At 41.6% G+C, this 12,706-nt stretch overlaps 1 protein-coding gene across 1 annotated transcript in view; it reads left to right on the plus strand.

The window, feature by feature from the left end:
* LOC137250735 (probable ATP-dependent DNA helicase HFM1) overlaps positions 1 to 12,706 on the plus strand; it is a 173,356-nt gene that overhangs the window by 94,717 nt on the left and 65,933 nt on the right. Inside the window, exon 12 of the mRNA XM_067784064.1 lies at positions 12,471 to 12,688. Within this exon, the coding sequence (XP_067640165.1) occupies positions 12,471 to 12,688 (218 nt within the window). The remainder of the gene's footprint in view (positions 1 to 12,470; positions 12,689 to 12,706) is intronic.

The raw sequence follows: 12,706 nt of genomic DNA on the forward strand, positions 1-12,706 counted from the left end.
TGAGAAATATGGAACGCCACCCTGAAGTAATGCGAAAGTGGTGCCGGGGTGGGCGACGGTTCCAGAACGGGGCTGTTTTTTAGTCTACGGACACACGGTTGCTGCGACGGCAGCAATTATGGTGCGTTAGGCATTTTTCAGCCTCCCCGCAAAAAAAAAAAAAAAAAACAAAAAAAAAAAAAAAAAAAGACGGACAGACAGACAGACGGACATGGCTAAATCAACGCAGCTCTTCATTCTGATTATTTCGGTATACTTAATGGTGGGTCTATCTATTTTCCTTTAAGGACTTACAATTTTGGTTTTCGTGACGAAATTAATATACCATTTCATTTTCATGAAAGGTATAAAAATAGGTAGGTACTTTGTGTGAGGATGCAAAGCTTCACGTTTTTTGTGGTCTGCATGTAAAAACTATGACTACGAATCACGTATTTCAAAAATATATGATGTAAACGTAACTATTTGATGAAATATGATGAATTTTGAAGCTTCTATCCGTAAAAAAGGGGCAAAAATGACAGTTTATATGAAGTATATAATATATATACCACCGATCTCTATGATTTTTTCAGACAACAATATATGCTATATACGTAAGCATTCGGTGAAATTTGAAGCTTCTAGCTGTTAAATCCGGGCAGAAATTGCGCAAAGTTTCTTATCTGAACAATCGGTTGTATGAGATTATATATACCACCGGTCTCTATGATTTTTCAGACAACAATATATACTATACAGCATTTGGTGAAATTTGAAGCTTCTAGCTGTTAAAATGGGGAAGAAATTGCACAAAGTTTCTTATCTGAACAATCGGTTGTATGAGATTATATATACCACCGGTCTCTATGATTTTTTCAGACAACAATATATGCTATACAGGTAAACATTTGGTGAAATTTGAACATATCTAAACGATTTTTAAGATAAATATGAAATAAACAAATAAGGAAGGCTAAGTTCGGGTGTAACCGAACATTACATACTCAGTTGAGAGCTATGGAGACAAAATAAGGAAAATCACCATGTAGGAAAATGAACCTAGGGTAACCCTGGAATGTGGTTGTATGACATGTGTATCAAATGGAAGGTATTAAAGAGTATTTAAGAGAGAGTAGGCCATAGTCTATGGATGGACGCCATTTAGGGATATCGCCATAAAGGTGGACCAGGGCTGACTCTAGAATTTGTTTGTACGATATGGGTATCAAATGAAAGGTGTTACTGAGCATTTTAAGAGGGAGTGGGCCTTAGGTCTATCGGTGGACGCCTTTTCGAGATATCGCCATTAAGGTGGACCAGGGGTGACTCCAGAATATGTTTGTACGATATGGGTATCAAATGAAAGGTGGTAATGAGTATTTTAAAAGGGAATGGGCTTTAGTTCTATAGGTGAACGACTTTTCGAGAAATCGCCATAAAGGTGGACCAGGGGTGACTCTAGAACATGTTTGTACGATATGGGTATCAAATGAAAGCTGTTAATGAGTATTTTGAAAAGGAGTGATCCTTAGTTCCATAGGTGGACGCCGTTTCGAGATATCGCCATAAAGGTGGACCAGGGGTGTCTCTAGAATGTGTTTGTACGATATGGGAATCAAATGAAAGGTGTTACTGAGCATTTTAAGAGGGAGTGGGCGTTAGGTCTATAGGTGGACGCCTTTTCGAGATATCGCCATTAGGGTGGGCCAGGGGTGACTAGAATGTTTGTACGATATGGGTATCAAACGAAAAGTGTTACTGAGCATTTTAAGAGGGAGTGGGCATTAGGTCTATAGGTGGACGCCTTTTCGAAATGTCGCCATTAGGGTGGGCCAGGGGTGACTCTAGAATGTGCTTGTATGATATGGGTATCAAACGAAAGATGGTAATGAGTATTTTAAAAGGGAGTAATCCTTAGTTCTATAGGTGGACGCCTTTTCGAGATATCGCCATAAAGGTGGACCAAGGGTGACTCTAGAATGATTGTACGATATGGGTATCAAACGAAAGGTGTTACTGAGCATTTTAAGAGGGAGTGGGCATGAGGTCTGTAGGTGGACGCCTTTTCGAGATATCGTCATTAGGGTGGGCCAGGGGTGACTCTAGAATGTGTTTGTACGATATGGGTATCAAACGAAAGGTGTTACTGAGCATTTTAAGAGGGAGTGGGCATTAGGTCTATAGGTGGGCGCCTTTTCGAAATATCGCCATTAGGGTGGGCCAGGGGTGACTCTAGAATGTTTGTACGATATGGGTATCAAACGAAAGGTCTTACTGAGCATTTTAAGAGGGAGTGGGCATTAGGTCTATAGGTGGACGCCTTTTCGAGATATATCCATTAGGGTGGGCCAGGGGTGACTCTAGAATGTGTTTGTACGATATGGGTATCAAATGAAAGGTGGTAATGAGTATTTTAAAAGGGAGTAATCCTTAGTTCTATAGGTGGACGCCTTTTCGAGATATCGCCATAAAGGTGGACCAAGGGTGACTCTAGAATGTGTTTGTACGATATGGGTATTAAACGAAAGGTGTTACTGAGCATTTTAAGAGGGAGTGGGCATTAGGTCTATAGGTGGACGCCTTTTCGAAATATCGCCATTAGGGTGGGCCAGGGGTGACTCTAGAATGTTTGTACGATATGGGTATCAAACGAAAGGTCTTACTGAGCATTTTAAGAGGGAGTGGGCATTAGGTCTATAGGTGGACGCCTTTTCGAGATATATCCATTAGGGTGGGCCAGGGGTGACTCTAGAATGTGTTTGTACGATATGGGTATCAAATGAAAGGTGGTAATGAGTATTTTAAAAGGGAGTAATCCTTAGTTCTATAGGTGGACGCCTTTTCGAGATATCGCCATAAAGGTGGACCAAGGGTGACTCTAGAATGTTTGTACGATATGGGTATCAAACGAAAGGTGTTACTGAGCATTTTAAGAGGGAGTGGGCATTAGGTCTATAGGTGGACGCCTTTTCGAGATATCGCCATTAGGGTGGGCCAGGGGTGACTCTAGAATGTGTAATGTATAATGTATTTATTTATTACGGCTTTCCTAAGCCTAACTTAAATCTATTTTACATGTTTATAATTGTCTTCTGGACTATGCAATCTAGAATAGTTACATCTATGTCCTACCTTGGAGTACTATGGATGGGAGACTTCCAGATCATGCGAACAAAGCGTTGCGATTATGTAGTATGTAGGCATTTTACGCATGTTAGTAAAGCGCGAAGGCAACATCTGCACGGCGATGCACTGAGTTAATCGAGTGATGCGTTTCAGTATGTGCTTCGGCAACCTTTTTTGTATGCGCACAAGAGCTTGGAAGTCTTGGCGCTACACAGCAGTATAGTTGTAGTGTTTGTACGATATGGATATCAAATTAAAGGTATTAATGAGGGTTTTGAAAGCGAGTGGCCCTTAGATGTATATGTGAAGGCGTTCTCGCGATATCGACCAAAATGTGGACCTGGTGATCCAGAAAATCATCTGACGGGTACTGCTAATTTATTTATATATGCAATACCACTAACAGTATTCCTGCCAAGATTCCAAGGGCTGTTGATTTCGCCTTGTAGAACTTTTTCATTTTCTTCTACTTAATATGGTAGGCGTCACACCCATTTTGCAAAGTTTTTTCCAAAGTTATATTTTGCGTCAATAAACCAATCCAGTTACCATGTTTCATCCCTTTTTTCGTATTTGGTATAGAATTATGGCATTTTTTTCTTTTTTCGTAATTTTCGATATCGATAAAGTGGGCGTGGTTATGGTCGGATTTCGGCCATTTTTTATACCAAGATAAAGTGAGTTCAGATAAGTACGTGGGCTAAGTTTAGTAAAGATATGTCGGTTTTTGCTCAAGTTATTGTGTTAACGGCCGAGCGGAAGGACAGACGGTGGACTGTGTATAAAAACTGGGCGTGGCTTCCACCGATTTCGCCCATTTTCACAGAGAACAGTTACCGTCATAGAATCTATGCCTCTTCCAAATTTGAGAGGGATTGGTAAATTTTTGTTCGACTTATGGCATTAAATGTGTAGAATGGCATACAGTGCAGCCGTCGGGGTTGTTTTCAGGGCTCCCGTAATGCAAAGCATCGATAGTCTGCATACCCCCTCTAATTTTTTGAGGTATGTTGTTTTTTGTGTGGCTTTCCACCAAACAAGAACTCCATAGTATAGAATAGGGCTTACAATCGCTGTAAAAACCCAATGAGAAAGAGAGGGCGATAGGCCCCACGTACACCCCAGCATTCTTTTACATGCATAGAGTGCCGTTGAGGCCTTCTTGACCCTCTCCTCCAAGTTGAGCTTCCATGACAGCTTACTGTCTAGGATGATTCCTAGATATTTTGTGCAAGGTTTCTCCTGTAAGGTCACCGCTCCTAACTTAGGCCTGGTCCAATTTGGGACCTTGTACCTCTTTGTAAACAAGACCATATCCGTCTTCTCCGCATTGACTTTCAGCCCGACATTAGATGCCCAGGTATGAATATCCCGAAGCGCCCGATCCATCAAATAACTAATCGTTGGAAGGCATTTTCCACTTATGACAATTGCAACGTCATCTGCGTAAGCCGTAAGTTTTACGGGTCCCTCATCGAATTGCCTGAGCAGTTGGTTGATGACCAGTGTCCACAGCAGAGGTGATAGCACCCCTCCCTGCAGCGTGCCCCTGTCCACTGATTTCGTGGCCTCGTACAATCTCCATTGTGATGTAATCTTTCTGCAATTTAACATGCAGCCGATCCATCTGATTAAGGCAGGATGTACTTTAATGTAATTAAGACCATCCATAATCGCCCATTTTGCAACATTATTGAAAGCCCCGGCAATGTCCAAGAAGACTCCTAGAGCATACTCCTTATATTCCAGGGATTTCTCTATGCTTATTACCACCCTATGCAATGCGGTGTCTACCGACTTGCCTTTGGTGTACGCATGCTGTGTTGTGGAGAGCAGCTTTTCATCCACGTTGGACTTTATGTACACATCTATCAGCCTCTCAAAGGTTTTGGGCAGAAATGATGTTAAGCTAATGGGTCTATAGTCTTTGGGATACACGTGACCGATCTTCCCCGCCTTTGGTAGAAAAGCTACATGAGCAGTTCTCCAAGAGTGCGGTACATGATTCAGTCTTATGCACCCATCGAATATTATTTTAAGCCATTCCACGACCGCCCTACTTGAGACTTGTAGCATGGCCGGGAATATACCATCTGGGCCCGGCGATTTAAACTTAGAAAACGTCTTCACTGCCCACTCGATCTTGGTATCGGTCACCAAGCCCGGCACCACTAGCTCCGTGATCGAAGTGTGAGTGATGTCTGCTGGTTCTTCTAAACCGTCTCCCGATGGGAAATGTGTATCGAGAAGCACCTCAAGGGATTCCTCACTATCACGTGACCATTCCCCGTTCTCTTTCTTTATTAGTCCCTGGACTATGTTTCCCTTTGCTAGGACTTTTTTCAACCGTGCTGTTTCACTGGAGCACTCTATGTCCGTACAGAAACTTTTCCATGAGTTTCTCTTCGCCCTGGTAATTTCACGCTTGTAGATCCTCAGTAGATCCCTGTACTCGTCCCGACACGCTTCGCTTTCCGCGGTCTTTGCGAGTTTAAACATTTCTTCTTAGAACATTTCTTCTGTCTTCTTAGAAGACTCAGCTCATTGCTCCACCATGGCGGCTTTGCTTTTCCTCTGAATCTTCTTAGAGGGCAAGCTTTGTTATACGCAGTCATAAGCGTCCTTGTTAGGAATTCATTCGACTCCTCCAGTTCCTCTACATTAGCAACCTCTTTGGGTTGTCCCAGTTTCGTTTCTACATGTTTCTGGAATTTAGTCCAATTCGTTGCCCTAGGGTTTCTAAAGGTTCCTCCCTTCTCTACCCTCTTTAGTGGGATGCTGAAGCTTATATACGCATGGTCGGAGAAGGATGGTCTCTCGAGAACCATCCAATCATACCTTGATATATCACGCTCGGAGCTCAATGTAATATCCAGAACATTGCTGGATGTTGGACCAATGTATGTAGGAACATTTCCCCTGTTGGCTATCTGCAAATTGGTTTGCAGGATGTAACAAAATAGAGATTCGCCTCTCTCGTTCGTATCTGCTCCTCCCCACGCATTGTGGTGCGCATTTGCATCTGCGCCTATGACCAACCGCCCTTGGCGCCCTTCCTCCTGTACTAGCCTTTTGCACTCCATCGGTGGAACCTCCGCAGCATGTGCCATGTAGCAGGATGCCAGGATAAATGCCTGCTTATTCTTTTGCTCAACGGCCACCGCTACGAGATCATCGGTGGTGTAATTAGGCAGCATATATGAATGCAGCTGTTTCCTTACCATTACTACAGCTCGCACCCGTCCTTCCGTTTGTGCGTAGTAAACGCCAAACCCGCGCGCGCTAAGTCCAGAAACCTTTCCTCCCGATGAGAGCCACGGCTCCTGGATCAGCGCCACGTCAAACGAACCCTCCTCAAGGGTTAGGAGGAGTTCGCTCGACGCCACTTTACTGTGTTGGAGGTTTATCTGTAGGACTCGCAGCACCATTGGGCTGTTTGTCCCCCTCCAGCACCTTCGTCTTGACGTCGTCGTCCTCCTCTTGCCCTTTTGGTTTAGAGTATTCGAGGCCCCCTTCAGCCCCTCGTGAATGTTGTGCCGTGTGTTCCTCTGTGCGAGTCACAGCACCATTTAGCGGTTGGTCCTCTTCTAGCACGTTCGTGGTGACGTCGGGGACCTCCAGCTGTCTTTTCCCTTAGGCTTCTGAGGTCCTTTTCGACTTCGTCCACTTCCAGCGTGTTAGGATTTTTATCCTCGGGACTTCTTTTCCTGAGTCGCATGTAAATTTTGCCAGTGCCAAAGGACATTTTGCCAAGCTGCGTGTACAAAATATCCTCCGCCTGCTTGTTTATTTGGAAGATGTAGAACTGACCATCCTCGGTAGGCCGAGATACAGTAAGTACCTTCCAATCCTGTGTCGGTATGTTCGGATTCTGATTCTGCAGAAGTCGCAGTGTATCCTCCGACTTCATCACGCATGGTATCCATACCTTAACTTTTGGTACCGTGGGGATTTGCGCTTTATCCACCACCTCAAACCGCGCATTCGTGCCTTGCCTTTGGAGGAGGACTTCCTCCAGCCACCGCAAGCTCGCGATGTTGTCGCACGCTATCATCTTCACACCATTATACCATCCCCCGAATCAAAGGTTGGAAGGGGCTTACTTGGTTGTTCCCGCATCATCTTAAGCATTAAGCTAATAAGCTCCCTTTCCACAGATCTCCACCTTTCAGTAGTCATTTGTCCGAACGGACTGCTACGATCAACCAGCGCCAGCAAAGAACAAAGCGTTAACGACCGCAACCAGGCTCGATGCTTCGGGGCAGCTTGAGCGCCGACCATATGGCCATAGTAGTATAGCGTCCTCAGTCACAAGACGAACAGACTACATGATTCCCTACCTGCACTTTGAGGGAGATCTTAAGGCCACAATAGAGGTGGACGGTTGGCGCAAGGGTGCGCAAATGGCGGACGAGGCGATACATGTGTACACCGATGGTTCCAAAATAGTGGAAGGAGTAGGGTCTGCGGTATACTGCGCTGATCCGGAATTAAGCAGATCCTACAGGCTGCCGGATTACTGTAGCGTTTTCCAAGCGGAAATATTAGCCGTAACCAAAGCAGTAGAAACCCTGGAAGAGAATAGCTTAAGCTGCAACCGTGTTAACTTTTATATTGACAGTCAAGCAGCAATTAAGGCAATAATCTCGCATAGCACAGCATCTAAATGCGTGTTAGAGTGTAAGCAGTCTCTGGAGAGAATCGGGACAGGGAGAAGCATACATCTATATTGGGTCCCAGGGCATATGGGAATAGATGGGAATGAAAAAGCGGACGAATTAGCTAAAAAGGGCGCATCCCTTGAAGCTTGCTCCGTAGACGTCCCAATTAGATTGGGCGAGATTAAGCGAATGCGAGAGGTGCACATGATCGACCAAGCAGAAAAGGCGTGGGTTCAAGCGCGGGGCTGTAAAGTGTCGAAGATTATGTGTAGGTCTTACAACCTTAGACTAACACAGTTGCTTCTATCATTAAAAAGAGAGGACTGTAGACTCATGACGGGTATTCTGACTGGACACTGCCTTCTGGCGTCACATGCCTTTAAATTAGGCTTGGTCAGTGATAGCAGGTGTAGGAAGTGCGGGTTGGAGGAGGAAACGATCGAGCACGTTCTGTGCTCGTGCCCTGCACTTGCCAGGCTAAGACTCCAGCTATTAGGAGTGATACAGCTGTCAGATCTAGAAGCAGCAAGTGGCTTAAGTCCTAGGAAGCTTCTAGTATTTGCCAAGAGGACGGAGTTATTTTATAACATAGGTCCTGGTTTTTGATAGGGTTTTTCAGTTTGGTCGTTAAAACAAACTTCTGGTAACACTACGGACTCAATCAGTCTATGTGAGGTCCTCATGGACCGGCCAGTTCAACCTACCTACCTATGGCATTAAAAGTGTTCTAGACAAACTAAATGAAAATGGGCGGAGCCACGCCCATTTTGAAATTTTCTTTTATTTTTGTATTTTGTTGCATCATATCATTACTGGAGCTGAATTTTGACTTAATTTACTTATATACAGTAAAGATATTAAATTTTTTGTTAAAATTTGAATTTAAAAAAAATTTTTTTTAAAAAGTGGGCGTGTTCTTCATCCAATTTTGCTAATTTTTATTTAGCACATATATAGTAATAGTAGTAACGTTCCTGCCAAATTTCATCATGATATCTTCAACGACTCCCAAATTACAGCTTGCAATACTTTTAAATTATCTTCTTGTAAAAGTGGGCGGTGCCACGCCCACTCTCCAAAATCTTACTAGTTTTCTATTCTGCGTCATAACGTCAACCCATCTACCAAGTTTCATCGCTTTAACCGCCTTTGGCAATGAATTATCGCATTTTTTCGGTTTTTCGAAATTTTCGATATCGAAAAAGTGGGCGTGGCTATAGTCCGATATCGTTAATAATCGTTTTAAATAGCGATCTGAGCTGAGTGCCCAGGAACCTACATACCAAATTTCATCAAGATACCTCAAAATTTACTCAAGTTATCGTGTTAACGGACAGACGGACGGACGGACATGGCTCAATCAAATTTTTTTTCGATACTGATGATTTTGATATATGGAAGTCTATATCTATCTCGATTCCTTTATACCTGTACAACCAACCGTTATCCAATCAAAGTTAATATACTCTGTGAGCTCTGCTCAACTGAGTATAAAAATAGGTAGGTACTTTGTGTGAGGATGCAAAGCTTCACGTTTTTTGTGGTCTGCATGTAAAAACTACCACCACGAATCACGTATTTCAAAAATATATGAAGTAAACGTAACTATTTGATGAAACTTGATGAATTTTGAAGCTTCTATCCCTAAAAAAGGGCAAAAATGATAGTTTGTATGAAGTATATAATATATATACCACCGATCTCTATGACTTTTTCAGACATCAATATATGCTATACACGTAAGCATTTGGTGAAATTTGAAGCTTCTAGCTGTTAAAATGGGGCCGAAATCGCAAAAAAAATATATATATATACTATATATATACTATATATACCATCATATATATATTATATATATCACCGATCTCTATGATTCTTTGACACAACAATATATACTATATTCGTAAGCAATCGGTGAAATTTGAAACTTATAGCTGTTAAAATGTGGTAGAAATTGCGAAAAGTTTCTTATCTGAACAATCGGTTGTATGAGATATATACTATGTATAAAACCGATCTCTATAATTTGTTCAGACAACAATATATGCCATATACGTAAGCATTCGGTGAAATTTGAAGCTTCTAGCTGTTAAAATGGGGCTAAAATTGCGAAAATATATATATATATATATACTATATATACCACCATATATATACTATATATACCACCGATCTGTATGATTTTTTCAGACAATAATATATGCTATATACGTAAGCATTCGTTGAAATTTGAAGCCTCTAGCTCTTAAAATAGGGCAGTAATTAGGAAAAGTTTCTTATCTGAACAATCGGTTGTGGGGGATATATACTATATATACGACCGATCTCATCAATTTTTTCAGGCAACAATATGTGCAATATACGAAAGTATATGGTGAAGTTTGAAGCTTCAATCTGTTAAATTGAGTAAGATATTACAAAAATCCTCTTTTTCTGAAAAATCGGTTGTATGGAGGATATATGCTATAGTGGTCCGATCCGGCCGGTTCCGAAAAATGTCTAATCGGACACCCAAATACACCCGCTCACCAAATTGTATCAAAATATCTCAAAAATTGAGGGACTAGTTTGCATACAAACAGACAGACGGACAGACGGACATGGTTAAATCAACTCAGCTCTTCAACCTGATTATTTCGGTATACTTAATGGTGGGCCTATCTATTTTCCTTTAAGGACTTACAATTTTGGGTTTCGTGACGAAATTAATATACCATTTCATTTTCATGAAAAGTATAATAACATCATAGTGATGCTAATATTCGCCACAATATTTTTATATCAACTGATGACCTTTGCTCACACGGGCAAAAGGTCAATTGATGTTATGACTCTTTCAAATGACCATAAGGTCAATTTGCGTAATCATCTATTCAAATTGTGACTTTAAGACTTTTCTTAATTTGATTTTACGGTAATTTAGGAAATTTCCGTCTGACCTAATTTCGACAAAAAGACCATAATCATATACAGCAATTTAAGTAAAAAATCTCTTTCTGAACCAGTATTAAATCCGTTTTATCACCAAAATAAGACCGGAAAATAGAAAAAAATTAAATTTGGTGCTGTAACCATTTCATACGATCATAACTTCATTTGACTTTATGTCCGTTTAAAGAGGTCATAAAATTAATCTATGTTATAACCGTTGACCTTACGTCACCCCTCATGCATCTTTCAGCTACTCATAAATAAATAAAAAATAAATGTAAGGCGCAATAACCTCCGAAGAGATCTAAGGCCGAGCTTCTCTTCCAATTTGCGTCGTGCTCCTCTTGCTTTTCCCTACAAATTGGCCGGACGGGACCTACATGTTTTATGCCGACTCCGAACGGCATCTGCAAGGCAAATGAGTTTTCACTGAGAACTTTTCATGGAAATACACCCGGAGCGCTTGCCAAACACTGCCGAGGGGCGACCCCGCTTAGAAAAATTTTCTTCTAATTGAAAAACCTTATTTCTAAAATTTTGATGTTGCTTTGCCCGGGGTGTGAACCCGGGGCATACGGTGTGGTAGGCGGAGCACGCTACCCTCACACCTCGTTGGCCGCTACTCATACTCCTCTCAATTTATCGGCCACTGACTTCATCATCACGAAAACCCGAACCATTCTAGCACACTTTGCTTAAAGCGTTATTGGGCTAAAACTGATCTCGACCCTTTGATTTTCAACGAACAGCTATGTTCCTTACCTCAAGTGATTCGCAAACTTGTTAAGTCCTGAGATCTTTTGCTTGAAACACACAATAATATTACTCTCTAGAAGGTCCGAGTAGGTTCTAGCTCCAAACCTAATCCAATTTGGATTAGTCATAGTAAATTATTTTCACCGCTGTCAACTGCGTTCTTTGTGTAAACTTTATACGCCAGCAGTGGTCGCATCACCGCCAGATAGATTCATAGTACTATTCAGCCTTGAGTCTCTTTCTCACCAAACATAATTTTACAAGCGTAGAAAGTAATACTGGCTCTCCGTACCCACCTTCGATGAATGCTTACCAGCTCAGTTGCAATTCTTAATCCCAGATGCTTTGCTCTATTTGATGAGATTAATTGCTGGCCGGTTTGTCCTGGCAGTTCACAGGTAGGTAGCTTTTTCTTTCTTAGGAAGAGTAGTAACTCCGTCTTCTCCTAATTTAGTCTTAGGCCACCTGCTTAGCTTTGCCAACGTTATTTCACATATCACGAGAGAGGAGGGCTAAATTATCATTCACAGCAGTTATCTTCCTACTAGCTATAGTTTTTTCTAAATCAACTGACATCTTGCAGTTAAGAAGAAGGGGTGGGATCCAATGGGTTATTGGTCCTTCCACCCTTACCCCACTGAGAAAAGATTCTATCACCCCAGCTCTTGCGTTGTTTAAAGCAGATTCAACATCAACAAACCAGTCTTAAATTCCTTGACCAGCTCCTACTGCTCTCTGCCCAACATTAACATGGAGGGAATCTCCATGTGACCGGAATATACTGAACATTTTTTTTAGATCTTATCCCACAATTTTTTTGTTTGTTTTTTCATACGATAAGAAACTGGTTTTGCTCAATTTTCTCTCGGTAAGACCAACAGCTGGTTATATAACGGTTGTAATGTTTCATCTTCTCTTTGTATGACTTATTTGTTTACCTTAAGTTGTTATCTTTTTTTCTCCGACTACAACTACATACATATACAATTCCACTTATATTAATTTCATTGGCAGATATTAAACAAATCATATCCCTTTGGTGATGAAATATTACAAAATTTACAACAAACTTTCCCTGAATATATTTGTTCATTGCAAATGGTTCACGATTCGCAGAGTATGTTGCAAATCAGCGTGCAGCAAGTTAACGAGTCTTTTATTTATCGTGGAACAAATGCGATGATTATTGTTGGCGATTCGTCGAATCAGTTGCTGCTTTTCATCGAAGATCTGTAATTATGTACTTTTGA

This window comes from Eurosta solidaginis, chromosome 4, assembly GCF_040869045.1.
Source record: "Eurosta solidaginis isolate ZX-2024a chromosome 4, ASM4086904v1, whole genome shotgun sequence".
Lineage (NCBI taxonomy): Eukaryota > Metazoa > Arthropoda > Insecta > Diptera > Tephritidae > Eurosta > Eurosta solidaginis.